This window comes from Canis lupus, chromosome 9 (genome assembly GCF_003254725.2).
Source record: "Canis lupus dingo isolate Sandy chromosome 9, ASM325472v2, whole genome shotgun sequence".
NCBI lineage: Eukaryota > Metazoa > Chordata > Mammalia > Carnivora > Canidae > Canis > Canis lupus.
In genome coordinates, this window is record NC_064251.1 from 38337949 (window position 1) to 38355569 (window position 17621).

At 40.5% G+C, this 17621-nt stretch overlaps 2 protein-coding genes across 16 annotated transcripts in view; one reads left to right on the forward strand and one right to left on the reverse strand.

The window, feature by feature from the left end:
* The window catches only part of ACACA (acetyl-CoA carboxylase alpha), a 284222-nt gene that overhangs the window by 241906 nt on the left and 24695 nt on the right, over positions 1–17621 (reverse strand). For 8 of the 14 annotated variants that reach the window (XM_049114191.1, XM_049114189.1, XM_049114194.1 and 5 more), the window contains one exon: positions 779–890. The exons of 4 other annotated variants lie outside the window; for them this stretch is intronic. The gene's annotated coding sequence lies outside the window, so the exon portion shown is untranslated. Of the gene's footprint in view, positions 1–778; positions 891–2532; positions 2782–17621 lie in introns of those variants that run through there. 2 more of the 14 variants (XM_035720961.2, XM_035720960.2) reach the window with 1 other exon arrangement.
* The window catches only part of C9H17orf78 (chromosome 9 C17orf78 homolog), a 47957-nt gene that overhangs the window by 24552 nt on the left and 5784 nt on the right, over positions 1–17621 (forward strand). Inside the window, exons 2-4 of one of the 2 annotated variants that reach the window (XR_007413020.1) lie at positions 10973–11059; positions 11768–12013; positions 17342–17446. Coding sequence is in view for 1 of the 2 variants with exons in the window: in XM_049114197.1 (XP_048970154.1) it covers positions 9579–9636; positions 10973–11059; positions 11768–12013 (391 nt within the window). In the remaining variant the exon portion in view is untranslated. Of the gene's footprint in view, positions 1–9527; positions 9637–10972; positions 11060–11767; positions 12014–17341; positions 17447–17621 lie in introns of those variants that run through there. The other variant, XM_049114197.1, reaches the window with a different exon arrangement.

The following is a 17621-nucleotide window of genomic DNA, read 5'->3' on the forward strand; positions in this document are numbered from 1 at the left end:
AAAGAACTACAGTGGAAGAAAACAAAGGATGAGTTTGAATATCCCAAGACCACTTACATAAGGTCCAGTTATTATCAAACGTTAAGATGAATGGGTAGACAACTATGTCTTTAAAACAGTACATCTACAATTTCAACAGCTCCTCGGTGTTGTGCTATTTGGTGCATGCCACAACCTGCCCATCTCTAGTATAAACTCTTCAGAGCTCTTCCCTGAGTTCTTGCTACACAAGCCAATAGATCTGTAGCAGCGGAGGAAGAGAGCCAAAGGGTGGAGAAAACTTACTATACAAGACTAACAGGTGGAAGAGAAGAGAGTGAATGGAGTGGCACACTTCTAGAAGCTGAAACTAGATGGCTAGAAGGGGCTAAATTGTGTTCCAAAATTCATATGTTGAAATGCTAACCCCCACTGCCTCAAAATGTGAGGGTATTTGAGGAGGAAATTAAAATTTTATTTTTTTAAGATTTTATTTATTTTTTCATGAGAGACAGAGAGAGAGAGGGGTTGAGAGAGAGGCAGAGATACAGGCAGAGGAGAAGCAGGCTCCATGCAGGGAGCCTGACATGGGACATGATCCCGGGACTCCAGGATCATGCCCTGGGCTGAAGCCAGGCACTAAACTGCTGAGCCACCCAGGGATCCCCAGAAATTAAAATTTTAAGTGGGGTGATTAATACAGGCCCTAATTCCAAATGACTTGCATCCTTATAAGAAGAGGAGATTAGGACACAAAGAGGGAAGACCATCTGTGAATCACAATTGATGAAGCACTTACCAGGATTGTGGCTCTTATGCTGGAGAAGATGGCCATTTACAAGCCAAAGAGAGAAGCCTCAGAAGAGACCAACCCTGCAGACACCTTGATCTCGGACTTAGAGCCTCCAGAACTGTGAAGAAATAAATATCTGTTGTTTAAGCCATGCAGTTTGTGGTACTTTATTATGGCAGCCCTAGAAAATGAATACAAGTTACCAAATATCAAATGGCTTCCGGGTTTTTCAGGAAGGTTAAAATGAAGGTATCAGGGATTTATCCTGAGCATTCCAGCTACTTTCCAGCCTTAAAAATGGTTTCTCACCCTACTGTGAGGAAAGTTAAGAAGACTCCAAGCAGTCTCTGTAAGGTGATTACAATCTAGTTAGGAAGACAAAACTAAACACCAATACAGTGTCTATGTCTTGCTCCTGATGATAGCCATGTGGATTTTACAAAAGCCATATATAGGAGAGGATACATTCTCAAAAATGTGTAAGCCCTGGGGCACCTGGGTGGCTCAATGGTTGTGTCTGCCTCCAGCTCAGGTTGTGAACCTGGGGTCCTGGAATCGAGTCCCACATCAGGCTCCTGGTGGGGAGCCTGCTTTTCCCTCTGCCTATGTCTGTCTGTCTCTCTGTCTCTCATGAATAAATAAAATCTTAAAAAAAAATAAAATAAAAATTTTTAAAAAATGAGTAAGCCTTGAAATACATAAACAGCATGTGTGTCAACGTCCAAGCCATTTTGGCACTTTATTGTCAGTTCTATTTTAGTGTAGGATAGTGTTTCTCAATGTCCACTCACCACCTGAAACAGAATCACTAGGTGCTTGGGACACCTGGGTGGCTCAGCAGTTGAGCGTCTGCCTTCGGCTCAGAATATGTTCCGGGAGTCCCAGGATCGAGTCCCACATTGGGCTCCCTGCATGGAGGCTGCTTCTCCTCCCTCTGCCTGTGTCTCTGCCTCTCTCTGTATCTCTCATGAATAAATAAATATTAAAAAAATAAAAAAAGAATCACTAGGTGCTTGTCAAAAATTCAGATTCCCAGCCCTACTGCAGACTTTCTAAAGTAGTAATTATTCACCCTAAAGCTTGAGAACGGTAATTTAGGGCTGATCATTATTGTTCCCTCTCAGTTAAACAGCAATGCCTCAAATACTTCCACTTCTAAGACATGAAAATCTCAGGTCAGACCAGAGTTAAACCAAGGGAGGAAAGAAAGTACCTTAATAGGGAACAGAATGGTGAACACCCCCTGTCCTGGTGGTTGGCCATGGTTCCAAACTCCTTAAGTAGCAAGGTCAGTGATCAACCTTTACAATAGAAGACAGAGGAACCCCTGGGATGTTATTTCCCACTGGCCTCCAGCAGATAACATATACTCTAACCTGCCTTCTAGCTCTTGCCATGCCTATTCTGACCTTTGCTGATGCTAGCAAACTCATCCTTCTTCCCTTTTATTTTCTGAATCTTTCTAGTCCTTGGAAGTCCTATTTTCTCTACGAAGATCTCTTTTACTTCTCCAGCTCCCACTGATTTCTCTCTCCTCTGAATTCTTGCACCAGTCTGGTCACCACTACATTGTTCAGCATTTATTGGGCTATAATTTTTTTTGTGTATGTAGGTTTTAGCTCTCCAAATGAATTTTAATAATCTTAAAGGCAGAGAGCATTTTCTTACAGTTTGGTACTCCCCTCTGTAGCTCTTATAGTAGGCTTAGGTATAGATATTAGTAAGTGTTTCACTGACTGAAATGAAGATTAGCTCTGTACCTGAGAGGCCACTCTGTTCCTGATGTCTGCTTATCCGTCTTCATGTCACCTCTGAGAGGCAAAGACGCCAGTAGGATACTTGGCTGCTTTATAGATGGACAGACTTCATCAAGAAAGTCAGTGCCTTGACCAGAATTTTGTGGCTCCAGTCGTGAGATAAGGGAAAAAGACATAAAGGCCTTATCTGAACACTATGCTTCTTTGCTCTGGTCAGCCATTCAGGTTTGTCCAGAGTTAAGTGCCTGAGGGAACTTCACACCATAAGGTCAGAAAATGTCCTCAGGGAGGGCACTTCATAAGTCTGTTCCTGATGATGAAAGGTAGGATTACACAATGAAGGACATAGTTCATAGTGGAGACTTACCATGATGTTTTCACATGGATACTTGGGTTTTCACAAGGCATTTCAGTTCTTCCTCCCTCCTTGTTATTCAATCCTGAACACCTAGTCCCCATCCATATTTGGTAGTTACCTAATCTTAGCCACTTCTTCCACAATACCTCCATATCTTTTTTTTCACATCCCTCAGAACTATACAGCTAGAGAAAGTTTAAAGGGTCCTTTTAAGCTAAAGGCAGGAAAATGGACAAGATGACTCATTTAGGTCTTGCTCAATGCTGGGATTTTGACATTTTGTATTGATCAGCTTTATTTTTCTCATCTCTCTCCTGCAAACCAATGAAAATGCTTCCCATGAATTTACTTTCTACTCCTGTCCTCACCTTCTCTTCAGACTTTTCCAGTGTCCCCATTACTCCTCACATATCAGACTCAGTGTTTTCCTGCTACATGTTTAAGTCTCCACCTATCTACTCTAAATACCCTTACTCTCCATTGTATTATTCTAGATGCAACACAATAAATAAAAAAATACAACACTAGTAACTTTTATCAAGCCTCCAGTTTCAAGGGAAAATGAGCTATCACTCAACTTCCTTTTGTTCCTTCCTTCCTTCAGTCTTAAACTTTTACTATATCATAACTTGGACAGAAGACCTCACAATATTCCTGTCCTTTTTACTCTGACCTCTGGTCAACACATCAGACCAACAGGTAGAAAGCCAAGTCCCCAACACAAGCCTTGTTCATCAGTGGACCTGCTGTCTTCCAATGTGCCAAATTTTTTTAATTAAAATGGAAAAGAAGAGAGAAGGATAAGGGAAACCAAAAATGAATGAAAATAAAATGTAGTTTTTTTTTTAAGATTTTATTTATTTATTTGAGAGAGAAAGAGAGAGAGACGTAGTGAGAAAGAGCATGAGCAGGGGATAAAAGGAGAAGCAGGCTCCCTGTTGAGCAGGGAGCCCAATGTGGGGCTTGATTCCAGGACCCTGGGATCATGACCTGAGCTAAAGGCAGACACTTAACCAACTGAGCCACCCAGGCACCCCTAAAATGTAGTTTAAATCAATGAATGGGGGGCATCTTGGGACTCGGTTGAGTAGCTGACTCTTAATTTCTTGCTCAGGTCATGATTTCAGAGTTCTGATATGGAGCCCCATTGGTGGAGAGTCAACTTGGGATTCTCCCTCTCCCTCTGCCCCTGCCCACCCTCTAAAATAAAGAAATAAATTTAAAAAAAAAATCAAGCAATCAATCAATGAGATGGCTATAATAAATTGAAGAGCATAGTTTTGGGGGTCAATATAGGCAAGCAAGAGTGAGAAGAACTGATTCTTAGAACTGGTAATCTAAGCCAAAAATACCTCAAGAGCAGCAGGGATTTGTTCTATATTGTAAAGAGCCTGAGCTCTTTATCAGATAGATCAGGTTTTATTTATTTTTTTTTAAAGATTTTTTATTTATTCATTCAGAGAGAGCAAAGAGAGAGGCAAAGACACAGGCAGAGGGAGAAGCAAGCAGGCTCCATGCAGGAAGCCCGACATGGGACTTGACCCCGGGTCTCCAGGATCACACCCCGGGCTGCAGGCGGCGCCAAACTGCTGCGCCACCAGGGCTGCCCTAGATCAGGTTTTAAATCTTGACTGTCACTAATTAGTTCTGTGACCTTGAACAAATAGACCCCCTTTACTGAGCCTCAGTTTCCTTGTCTATAAAACTGAGGTATAATAGCTACCTTATAATGTTGTGTTTTGGATGAAATATTATAAACAAAATGTGAAGTTTCTAACACAGAGCTTGGACTATAACAAGCACACTGAAAATACCACTTCCCCTCTCCCTTCTGTGCCCCCTTCTATCTCCTACAGTGCTCAGTACAAGAACAAAATATCCTATGGATGCTCATTTCATTGAGGAATGATTTTTTTTTTAAGATTTTATTTATTTATTCATGAGAGACACAGAGAGGCAGAGACACAGGCAGAAGGAGAAGCAGGCTCCCGACGAGAGCCTGATGTGATACTCGATCCCAGGACCCCAAGATCATAACCTGAGCCAAAGGCAGATTCTCAACCACTGAGCCACCCAGGTGCCAAAATGATTATGTTATTCAATTCACCACCCCACTCACCGGAGACCAATAGTCCCAGGATAACTGAGCATATGATTAGAGACCTAGAGAGAATTTGAATCCTTTACCCTTATTTAGATGGAGCAAGTAAACAGGCGAAGTGACTGTGACCCAGGCTTCTAAAAAAAGCTGAAGGGTTGGTGCTCTGAGCCCTGTTCAGCCCCATGCTCGTACCACACTGAAAAGGCTCTTTGGCCTCTTTGGCAAGGATATAGGACAACAGGAACTTTCATATACTGCAGATGGAAGTGTAAATGGGGACATCCTCTTAGAAAAGAGTTTGGCATTAGTTAGTAAAGCTCTGTCTACCCTATAATCCAATTTCCATTTCTGAATTTATACTCTGGAGAAACTTTCATATGTGCCATATGTTCATTATGGCCCCAAACTGTAAACAGTCCTATGTGTCTCAGCAGTAGAATGGATACATAATTGTGAGGCATGCTGAAGGGGAGGTGGGTGGAGGGGTGGAGTAACTGAGTGATGGGCATTAAGGAGAGCACATGATGTGATGAGCACTGGGTGTTCTACTGTATGTTGGCAAATTGGATTTAAATAAAGAAAAAAATTATGAGACATTCGTACAATGGAGTATTAGAAAACAATGAGAATGAAAAAAAATATTGCTACATGAAATACAGATGAGTTTTACAAATTGTTGAGCAAAAAAAAATCCAGACAAAAGGTATGTTTCCTGTTACATAAAGTTCAAAAAAATAGGCAAAACTCATCTATGGCAGTACAAGTTTGGATAATGGTTACTCCTGATGGTAGGTAGTGACTGGGAGGGGTCAGAGAGAGAGGTATATCCATTTTCTGTTATATATAACAAACAGTTTACTTTGAAATACAAAAAAAGTGATTCTATTTATTTTGCCAGTAGGCAAAATTTAAAAAGTCTATTTTAAATGATACATATACAGATAATTCACTATTTTTAGAAAGCATGGGTAAATAATGATTGGGAGGAGGGAAAGAAGTGTGATCAGAAGATAAACAGCTTCTGTGACAATGGTGATGTCCAATTTCTTCATTAGGGTGATGACTACATAGTGTGCGCATTATTATTACTATTATTATTATTAAAACTGTACTTATATTCTATATACTCTTCTATATGTATGATACATTCCACAATAAAAGAATTTAAATGAGTGGATCCCTGGGTGGCTCAGCGGTTTGGCGCCTGCCTTCGGCCCAGGGCGTGATCCTGGAGACCCAGGATTGAGTCCCACGTCGGGCTCCCTGCATGGAGCCTGCTTCTCCCTCTGCCTGTGTCTCTGCCTCTCTCTCTCTCTCTCTATCATGAATAAATAATAAAATAAAATGTTTAAAAAAAAAGAATTTAAATGAAACCAACCAACAAGCATGTACCTTTAAAAGAAAGGAGAGCAAAGCATGGCATTAAGATAATTTTAGAACTGTAAGAGGCCTTCAAAATGATCTTGTCTAACCATTTCAAGAAACTGAAATAGAGGCCAGAGAACTTCAGTGATTTACTCAAGGTGATTCAGTCAATTACAGAGCCTAATCTAGAACCTAGGTAAACCTCCTCGCTTCTTGTCAAGTGCTCCTCCCACAGACCCACCTTGATTGATCCATCCAGTCCTAGTCTCCAATTATCTTCCAGAGTCACATTTTTCATCTGCACACATCAGAAAATTCACCTATGTTATAGCTTTTTTTTTTTCCTCCTAAATTAGAAACCTTTGCTGCGGGTAAAGGAGATCAGGAGGAAAAAAAAGGAGATCAAGAGAAATAATCCTTTCCTCTACAAGTACTCCAAACACTTCAAAAACCAGTCATTAATTAATTAATTAATAATTTAATAATTTAAAAAATTAATAAATAAATACCCCAAACAAACAAACAAAAACAGTCAAAATATCTAGTAGTACAGAAAGAGACCCAGATATTTTGCCTTGTTAATGCAGCTCTCTTGCTTCTCTGTATCCCACAACGTAGCTACACAAATATGCAGGGTGATTTTGGGGGTTTTGAGACACAAAGGAAAAGGGAAGGGCCTGAAAATTGATAAAACTCTTCCAATTTATCTTTGTTGAAGCATTTAGGAAGAGTGAGTTCTGCCACCTTGTGACATAGAATGACAATAGTGAGCCCTAGATCCTTTCCTACCCCTGCCCCAAGGGGGCAGCACTGTAAGGTAGCATCAGCATCCAGGAAGGAACTAATCTACAGAATATTTCAAATAGATTGGGAGTGGGGGTGGGAGGGTTTGTCTGATATCCTAAGGGAGCAGAGAATCATGTAATCATGTTAAGAAAGGGGATCCCTGGGTGGCTCAGCGGTTTAGCACCTGCCTTTGGCCCGGGGCGGAATCCTGGAGTCCCGGGATCGAGTCCCGCGTCGGGCTCCCAGCATGGAGCCTGTTTCTCCCTCCTCCTGTGTCTCTGCCTCTCTCTCTCTCTCTCTATCATAAATAAATAAATAAATCTTAAAAAAAAAACTGATTAATCATGTTAAGAAAATAGTAAGCAAAACTCATGACACTCAGGGAAAGTAACGGAGCCCTTAATTCTGCCCTACCCACCTACCCAGCTAAGAGAATCAGGCAATTGCAGCAGGGAAAAAGAGGATAAGACAGTGTTGCTCTGGGTCAATAAAGATCTGAGGCACTTGTGTTCCCTCCACTCAGTGGCCTTGCTTCTCTGTTTCTTTCCATAGCAAAACATCTTGAAAAAGTTATATACACTTTTTCACCTCCAATTCCCTCTCAGACATTTCTTGCTTCCACCACTCTGCTGGAACTGCTCACAAAATCCACGGATACTGTCTTTATTATACACAACTTCTCCACATTTGACCAACTGATTCCTTCATTGAAAGACTCTTTATTGGCTTCTATGCCATCCCCTCTCCTGTTTTTTTTTTTTAACTCTGATGTCACCACCTCAGAGAAGCCTGTCCCTACCACATGAATGTAACCTCTGCCAGTAGCCCTTCACCTCATCACCTGCTTGCTGCTTCACAACTATCATAGCCTCAATTATCTTGTATTTGCATTCGTGTATTATCATTACCCCTCTGCACTATTTTATTTTCAACTGTATTAATTGTCTGCTTCCCATCATTTTATGTGAACAAAGACTTGATCTGGCTCACTGACACAGTAGGCCTACATTACTATTGAATGAAAGTGTAAATGGCACTGTGGCTGAATTCTCAGCACTTCTTCCACATTTCAGGCAACACACTGTTCCATTCCGTTTCCCCATTAAGATTTTCCTTGAGGGACGCTTGGGTGGCTCAGCGGTTGAGCGTCTGCCTTTGGCTCAGGACATGATCCTGGGATCAGGGATCGGGATCAAGTTCCCTATCGGGCTCCTTACGAGGAGCCTGCTTCTCCCTCTGCCTAGGTCTCTGCCTCTGTGTGTCTTTGATGAATAAATAAATAAAATCTTAAAAAACAGAAAAAAAGATTTTCCTTGAATTCAATTTAGCCAGATTTCAACCTGAATTAAAATGCCAGGAAACAGGGTATTATCTAAATTATGATTTGACTCGGATCTCATCAGCTCCCTCATGGAAAATCCCTTGACTCGAGCTCCTTTCACATCATTAGTAGTGTCAGGCCCCAAGACCTTCTTATGCATAGCCAAATCTATGTTGGCTCCAATGAAATAAATTTACAGTAAACAGAAACACTGCAGAGGCTCTGTACTTCAGCAGATGTGTGGAGATCTTTATTTCTGCTGTATGATCTAGCCTAGCTATGCTATCACAAACTCTACAGAGTATTACACTAGATGTAAACTCTTTGCTAAAAGATACAATTTTAGAAAATCTTCAACAACATGTATCTGTCTAGGAAAATCTTCCCAAACTACAGACAGTACCACTGATCTAGTGCAATAGTCATGGCAATGTGGTCTACCTATTCAGGGGTGTGAAAATGTGCAAAACTAGATAGATTTGTCTGTGCTGTGAGTTTATGTGTACAACTGTGAATGAATTCTAGAGATTATTTGGTAGGAATTCTCCAGTTAGAGAAGAGAAAATGGAGATTCAGAGAAGCCAAGCAATTTTCTCAAGGCGACAGAGTTAATAATAGGACTTATCCTAAATTCAAGTCTATCAATTCCTAGTCCAGCACTCTCTTCAGTGTAGTCAACTCATTCAGTACTCGTTTCCTGCTCTATTCTTGAAATCACTTTCCAAATAGAAATCTCTACATCTCTTTATGTCAGTGTATAAATCTATATGCCTGCGTCAGTAAGCATGCATGTGAATGTCTACGTGTCCATCTGCAAGTATTTGTAAGGCTTATCACTAGGTGTTTTGTCCCTTCTTCTAGGGAAACTTCTAGGTAATTACAGTTCCTTGTGTCGGCACGAGCTATGAAGTCGGAAAAAGACTTTTTGAGTCAATCATTAACCAGCACATTTGGTCCTCTCTCCAATCAGCTCTATTCCTGGGTCTTCAGGAAATGGGGCAAAATAGTTAGGGTAGTAGCAGAGTCTCCCAGGGTCAAACTTGGTTCCAGAGCAGTGAAAGCACCTAGCAAAAAGACTAAGGGGCTGTGACAGATTAACAGCATGTGCTTCAGCTAACATGGACACCATCTTGGTTTTCAGCCTAATCATTATGTCCTATGATGTCAGCAAGAAAGGTAAGAACTTCTGTAGTCTAATATCCTAGAAAACCCAAAGAGAGACTTAGAATGTGTTTGGGGATCTATTCCACCAGATTGAGATAAAGCCAATCAGTACTCAGTAAGTGATGTTTTACAGTCATCCCACGTATTCTCTTGCTTCTAGGCAGGACTGTAACTTATTTCAACTCAGCTATTCCATGATGAGAAGTCTTTAGAGAATGCGATGTATTCTTCTGTCTTGTTCACGTAAATAACATTGAAAGTACTCTCATTATTAGATGACTTTCTTCACTACATGGTTTCATTATTATCAACATCTAAGACTCCCAAATTCATAACCCTCATGAGACATTGTCTTCTATTTTTAAGGTGGGCTGGAATGGCACCATTTGCTGCTCTCTGATAATTGTTTTTTAAAACACAGTTTTTCAAAGTGTCCAAACATTTCATCTCTAAAATTAGCTAATTAAAGTTAAGGCCAAAGAGCTCAAGGGGCAGCAGTAAGACATTTAACAGATGAGTACAACACCTTGTGAGTTATGTGCCAAAAAGCATAAATAAACTATGAGCTGTGGTTCCATGGAAACTTGAAGAGATATCTTGTTCAGGGTTACATTTAATAAATTTTCAAAAGTTTTAATATAACAAGTCAGATAAAATAAGAAGGGATAATAAGCAGCGTTTGAAAGAATGGACTGGTTAGTCTTTTCATTAACTTATTAATTTCACTTAACTCTATTTCACCTTTTTTCCCCTAAGTGTAATGGATTGGTACTCAGTTTTCTTCATGCTAGGTTAACTCCCATTTTAAAATCTTTTTAAAGATGCCTGGGTGGGGGATCCCTGGGTGGCGCAGCGGTTTGGCGCCTGCCTTTGGCCCAGGGCGCGATCCTGGAGACCCGGGATCGAGTCCCACATCAGGCTCCCGGTGCATGGAGCCTGCTTCTCCCTCTGCCTGTGTCTCTGCCTCTCTCTCTCTCTGTGACTATCATAAATAAATAAAAATTAAAAAATTTAAAAAAAAAAAAAAAGATGCCTGGGTGGCTCAGCGGTTGAGAGTCTGCCTTCAGCTCAGGGTATGATACCGGTCTGGGTGTCGAGTCCCACATTGGGCTCCCTGTGAGGAGCCTGCTTCTCCCTCTGCCTACGTCTCTGCCTCTCTCTGTGTGTCTCATGAATAAATAAATAAAATCTTCTAAAAAAATATTTTCTTGACATTGTTTGATCTCTCCAATTGCCAGCTATATGAGAAGGCACTGCATTCTTTTGTATTCCCCTTTCCAATACCTGGAATTCTAAACAGTACCCAATAAATTGTAAATCTTGACCTTTTTTCTCCTTTTGTTTCCAGAACTCAGAGATAGCAACTGCCATGTGGAACAGCTGCCCAGGCTCTTCCCAAAGGATGTGAGAAGAATCAGGGATGTGCTCATGCAAGGTACGGAATGAGCCCTTCTTGAAAAATCACCTTACCATTCTAGAAAATCTTTACCTTTAAAAGATGCCTATCTCCCCCATTCCTAGCACAGATCTCAAATATCCTATTTTAAAGATATGTATCCCCTCAAGGGGCTTTCTGGAAACCAATTTTTAAATTAACAGTTATTACCTAAGGCATTTCTATATAAATCAAACTGCTGAGGGTGAAGAAATAGGAAGCAGTGCTCAACCCTCTCTGAAATGGAGAAAACAATCTATGAGCATTTCTCTGGGCTGAAATTACTGCAGTCACTGATCTTCATGAGACCCACAGCAGGAAGAAGGAAAGGCAGGGCTTGTATATTTAGGACCATAAACACATGTTGAGGAAGAAGTGAAATAAAAAAGAGAAGAAAATGGGACGCCTGGGTGGCTCAGCGGTTCAGCGTCTGCCTTCAGCTCAGGGCATGATCCTGGAGTCCCAGGATTGAGTCCCACGTCGGGCTCCTTGCATGGAGCCTGCTTCTCCCTCTGTCTGTGTCTCTGCCTCTCTCTCTGTGTCTCTCATGAATAGATAAATTAAATCTTTAATAAACAAAAAAGAGGAAGAAAGTACAGAGAAGGAGTTCTAACAGGGGTCATGATGGAAGTTGTTTAGTTGTATATGGTAATCTTAATTCAGATTAAGAACCAGCTTCATTGTTCTGTCTGGCTTTTTTCCTTTCAGAGGCTCAGGCAGAAGCCAAAAGGTCCACATTCATTCAAAACCAGACTGTGGCTACCCTGCAGTGCCTTGGCTCTAGGAGTAAAGTCAAAGTGAACCTTGTGTATTCAGAGAAAAGGTCAAAGACCAAGCATACTCTGAAGAACCTGAGAATCACTGCTGCTCCCTCCAGAAACAGCACTGACTCCCCAAATTGTCACTTAACCCCCACATCCAAGTTTCAGACTGGATTCCTTCTAACAGGCAAAGGTAAGACTGGAAAATGAGATGGAGGTAGGCACTGACTTTTAGTTGATATCCTTGAAGCCAGAGGGAGCTTAGTAATAGCTAAAGCCTCAAGGAAATGGATTATTCTCTCCTTGGGCAGATCTGTGTCTTCTCTGGAAATCATTTTTTTAGTTTCTATGGGCCCCTCTAACCCTGACATGCTGTGATTTTCATGTAATTTCCATTTCTGATGGGTCTTCTTTTATTTGAATTTTACTTATTTTGAATGCAGACAGTAAAATATTTAAACAGCACAGATTTAGAGTGAAAAGTCAGTCTCCCTCCTACTCCAATCTCTCAGTCCTCCAGAGTTCTCTAGGGAACCACTATTACCAACTTATTGCATTTTCTTCCTACTCTAAGCTTATATGGATGTGTAGAGCTTAATTTTTTTCCAGATTTTAGTTATGTGTGTGTGAGAGAGACAGCGCACACACAAGCAAGGGGAGGAGCAGGCAGAGGGAGAGGGAGAAGCAGGCTCCCCTATGTGGGGCTTGATTCCAGAACCCTGGGATCATGACCTAAACAAAGGAAGATGCTTAACCAACTGAGCCACTCAGGCACCCGGAGATGCCATAAATACTGTTTTGTACCTTGCTGCTTTTTTCCCCCATTTAACAATGTATATTTTAGGTTGTTGCATATCAATATATATAAAGTTGTCTTGTTCAAAAATTGTACAGTATTCCTTCATATGGCTGTACTATAATTTTATTTCCTGAAATAATCTCTAAGTCCTACATGGGGTTCGAGCTCACAACCTCAAGATCAAGAGTCATATGCTCTACCCCCTGAGCCAGCAAGATACCCATATTATAATTTATTCCACTAGTTCCCTATTGATGGATATTTTTGTTTCTAATCTTTTGTAAACACAAACAATATTGCAAGCAATGACCCTGTACATTCCTCTCTGTGTACCTGCAATTTATCAATCTGATAAATTCCAAGAAGCATCTTGCAGGTTTGCTGCATCAAAAGTTTGATAGCTACTGCTACATTACCTCCATCCCAGTGATTCCATTTTGCACTTCCACCCACACTGTGAGATGCCTGTTCCCCCTAAGCTGTTGGGCAATGGTTCTTGACATCAGCCTTAACTTTGTCTGCTTTGCCCTCCTTTCCTTCCTCTACCCATTCTTTCTGTCAAGGAGTTTTTTATTTTGGCAGTTTCTCTTTACATACAGGCAATCCCTTAGATGCTACTGCTGCACTACTGGAAATATAAAACTTGACACTTTGAGAAACTGAGGGTTCCCAATCAGAATAATGAGAAAAAAACTTTAAAAACTACAGTCTATTTAGAGGACTAGAGATTGGGAAATAAGTGGATAGATTATTGGGATATGGCCTACGTAAGTATACATCCTTTCATGATATGAATGTTTTCACTCCTTTTATTGTACTTTCTAAAGTTCATATGGTAAAAATTTGTGTGGGGAAAAAAAAAACCTCTTACTAAAATCTGAAAAAATTTTGATAGCATTTGGATGTTTTTGGTAATATTGAGTATTAATGTAAAGTAATTCAACCAGATTGTTTTCCTCCTAACATGTGACACACACACTCGCCTTGAATCATCCCCTTTGAAGCACCAATGGCAAGTGTCAATAATAGTGGACTGAGTCATTCTGGAGTCTAGAGCACTCTGTGCAGGGTGGATTTTTCTTGGATAGAGTGCATTGTAGGATTCTGGGATATTAGGGACGGACACTAGTTCTTAGAAATTTGGGACAAGGAAAACTAGGAGATTAAGAGGGCACAGGCATGCCAGAAATCAACCTAATTCAAAAATTTGCCCTGGGCATGTTTCTTCCTCCTTCCTTCATGACATGGCAGTTGGTTCCTAAATGCAGAATTTAAGCTAATACCCAGTACTACTTGAGTTGTGCAAAGAGCTTAAACGGATGTTTGTGGGCTAGTTTGCAGACCTAATCAACATTCATGATACATTTCTATGGAATAATGATGAATTCCAAACAACCAACTTATGCATGGACTTTTGAAATACCACCCCATTTATAAGTTTGAAACTGAGCATTCTGAATTTAAACTTACATTGAATACCAGGATGTGAGAAACACTAAGGTAGAAATAAAAATTAAATAAATGGTCAAATGTACAAAGTCATAAAAGAGACGCCCTCTGGGATGCCTGGGTGGCTCAGTGGTTGAGCGTCTGCTTTTGGCTTAGGGCATGATCCTGGAGTCCTGAGATCGAGTCCTGCATTAGGCTCTGCACAAGAAGCCTGATTCTCCCTCTGCCTATGTCTCTACCTCTCTCTCTCTCTCTCTTACGCATAAAAAAATAAAATCTTTTAAAAAAAGAGATGCCCTCTGAAATTACCACCCTACAGTTGACATCAGTCTGCACAAAAGGATGTCCCAGAAACAATCAGAAGAGAGTTTATGAAAATGTTCCCAGAGCTAAGTAGGAATTTGAAACTGGAAGAAAGATAATGTACTACAACACAGTCATCAGAAGATGTGGGTCATCATGGAATGTAGAAAAATGTCAGATGGAGACTATTTGTTACTGTTTATGGAATTGGGCCAATGAAAAGATCTTCTACTATAAATATCCTGAAATTTCTTTCTGGTGGACAATGATAACTCATTAGGTCTTTTTCACTTCTGGTATCATTTACACCATCCAATTCCTATTGCTCATATTCTATATTAATCTAGAATTTCTAATTAGATTTCAAAAGAACCTATATATTTATTTATTTTAAATATTTTATTTATTTATTCACAAGAGACACAGAGAGAGAGAGAGGCAGAGGGAGAAGCAGGCTCCCTGTGGGGAGCCTGATGTGGGACTCGATCCTGGGACTCTGGGATCATGCCCTGAGCCCAAGGGATGTTCAACCACTGAGCCACTCAGGCATCCCAAAAGAACTTATATGTTTAGAACTGGGTACCTAGGGATCCCTGGGTGGCACGGCGGTTTGGCGCCTGCCTTTGGCCCAGGGCGCGATCCTGGAGACCCGGGATCGAATCCCACGTCGGGCTCCCGGTGCATGGAGCCTGCTTCTCCCTCTGCCTATGTCTCCGCCTCTCTCTCTCTCTCTCTCTCTCTCTGTGACTATCATAAATAAATAAAAATTAAAAAAAAAAAAAAACTGGGTACCTAGAAGAGAAAAATCCTACCTGATCCATTTGACAGATACATGCTCCTATATAGGTTTTTTAAAATGTCATTTTAGCATATAGATAAGGTTCCTTGGAATTTGATTAGTGTGAACTGATTCCTAAGGACTGTTTACCCCAGGTGAAACTGGAGTATAGAAGGGATAACATCAAACAAGTGTTTATTCTAATATTTATCATCTCTGACAAGTTACCTAATTTCTCTAATGCTCAGTTCCTACAGCTACAAATGAGATTTGACTAGATAATTTCATTCCAGATATGTAAAAGGAGGTTTAGATCTAAAGCACAAACTCAACAGCAATATGTAAGGCCTCTCAAATAAGCTCTTTTGACCTGCTAGTATTATTACAGAATAATCGACAAGGGAGATTTCCATTTAAATATAATGTACTCAATGTTCTTTATTTGAAATAAATTATTTCGTAATAAAGCAAAGCATCATCTGCTAAGTTATCCATTTCATAGATTTGGAGTTTGTATATCTCCTGAAAGGGGGGTTATTCTTGCTCAAATATCTTTAGCCAAAGAAAAAATAATATTGCGATTCCATCATCACTGGGAATGGAGTGCTTGTATTTACAGATGTGCTCCACCTTAATGCTCAGTTACCTAGCAGATGAGACCTAAACAAGCTGACAACATAGATGGACATTAATTTCAAAGCTTAGGCAGAACTGAAAATACACTGACAGATGAAGCCTATTAAGGAAACTTTGAAACAGTGGCTCCCAGGAGGTGGGAAGACATGCCACATTGAAATACCATTATCCCCGTGGCTAGAGGGCACAGTTCTACTAGAGGATGATGAGGTTCTTCCTTCTCTTTCAATCATAATATCACTTGGTGTGCAGTGTTTTCATACCTGCTTCCTCATTTTTATTTGTTTCTGATCTTTCCATTACCCCCGTGAAATAGGTAGACCAAGAATTACTTTGTTAGAATCATCTTACAGGTAAGGAAACCAAAACACAGAACCTATGTGACTTCTCCAAAGTGAGAGATGTTTATCTTCCGTCTCATCTGTCTCAGAAACACATACGTTATCACTTCAGAGAACTGATTGGCACCATCCTGGAAATATTTCATATAATACCCTTGTTTTTCCTCTTGAACCTTCTGGCTCTCTGTCTCTGCCTGTCTTTGCCAAAACCGTCTTCCTGATTAAACTGAAAGCAGGGACTTTTCCTTCCTCTGTAATTTTATGCAGTGCCTGGTCCTGTGGCCATTGGCCTCTGAAGTCAAGATCATTTTCACATGGACTTAATAAAGACTTGGGAAAGTAATTTAGAAAAGTCAAATAAGACTTACAGACCTTACTTAATTTAATAAGCAATGATAAGAGACCATTAGAAACAAAATAGGAACCAGTGTCCGAATTGGATTAGGTCAATTCTGGAGCCAAGTGAAGTTAGTTAGTTAGCCTGAATCCAATTGTATCTCAACACTTCCATAGCTGGTTTGAGTCACCATCATCTTTCATTAGGATTTCTGCAATAGCTTCCTAACATGTTTCTCTATTTTGACCCTTGCCCTCCCTGCAGTCTATTTCTAATACAGCAATCCAGTGATCCTTTCAAAACAAAGCCATCCATCACTCCTCTGCTCAAAACCTTGGATTGAATCCCCATTTCAATCAGAACAAAAAAGCCAAAGTCCTTACACTAGCCTACAAGGCTCCTAATATAGGCCCTTTTTTTTTTTTTTTTTTTAGAACTTTCCTCATCTCCTACTACCCTGTGCTCACTCCATTCCAGTCTCACTGGCCTCCTTGCTTTTCCTTTAAAACAATAACATGTCAGACACATTCACTCTGCCTCAGGGCATTTACTCTCACTGCCCCTTCTGCCTAGATCACTGCTTTCCCAGGTGTGTGCTTAACTAATTCCTCACCTCCTTCAAGCCTTGGCTCACTTCTCGTTTTCTCAAGGACACCAGCTTGTATTGCAGGTTGCCCAGCCACTGCCCATTTACACCCCCAGACTCTGTTCTCTACCCTTGCTCTGCTTTTAGTTTTGTTTTGTTTTGGTTTTTTTAGTAGCACTTACCCCCTTCTAACTAGATAATTGACTGCATAGAAATAAGGGTTTTGTCAGGTAAAATAAAGGCAGGATGAAGTTTTCACAGTTTTTTTCATTGTTTCTTTCTTGTTTTTTAGCTTTTTTACCAGGGATCTCCCAATGTAAGGTCTATGCAGTGAGGAAGGCTGCATCAGAGACTTTTCCCACCACCACCACCTCCATAACTCCTGGGGAAAAAGGAGGTGAGAAAACTACAAGTACTGATGATTTTTCTAGCACTTAGAAACAAGGTACAAAAGAAGTAGGAGTGAGACAAAAACAGCAAGAAAAAGAAACACTTTTAGCCCAACCATTAGTTTGGGTTTTCTAGGATTTTCTGGGAGGTTGAGAAATTACATGAATTTTACATCAGAGAAT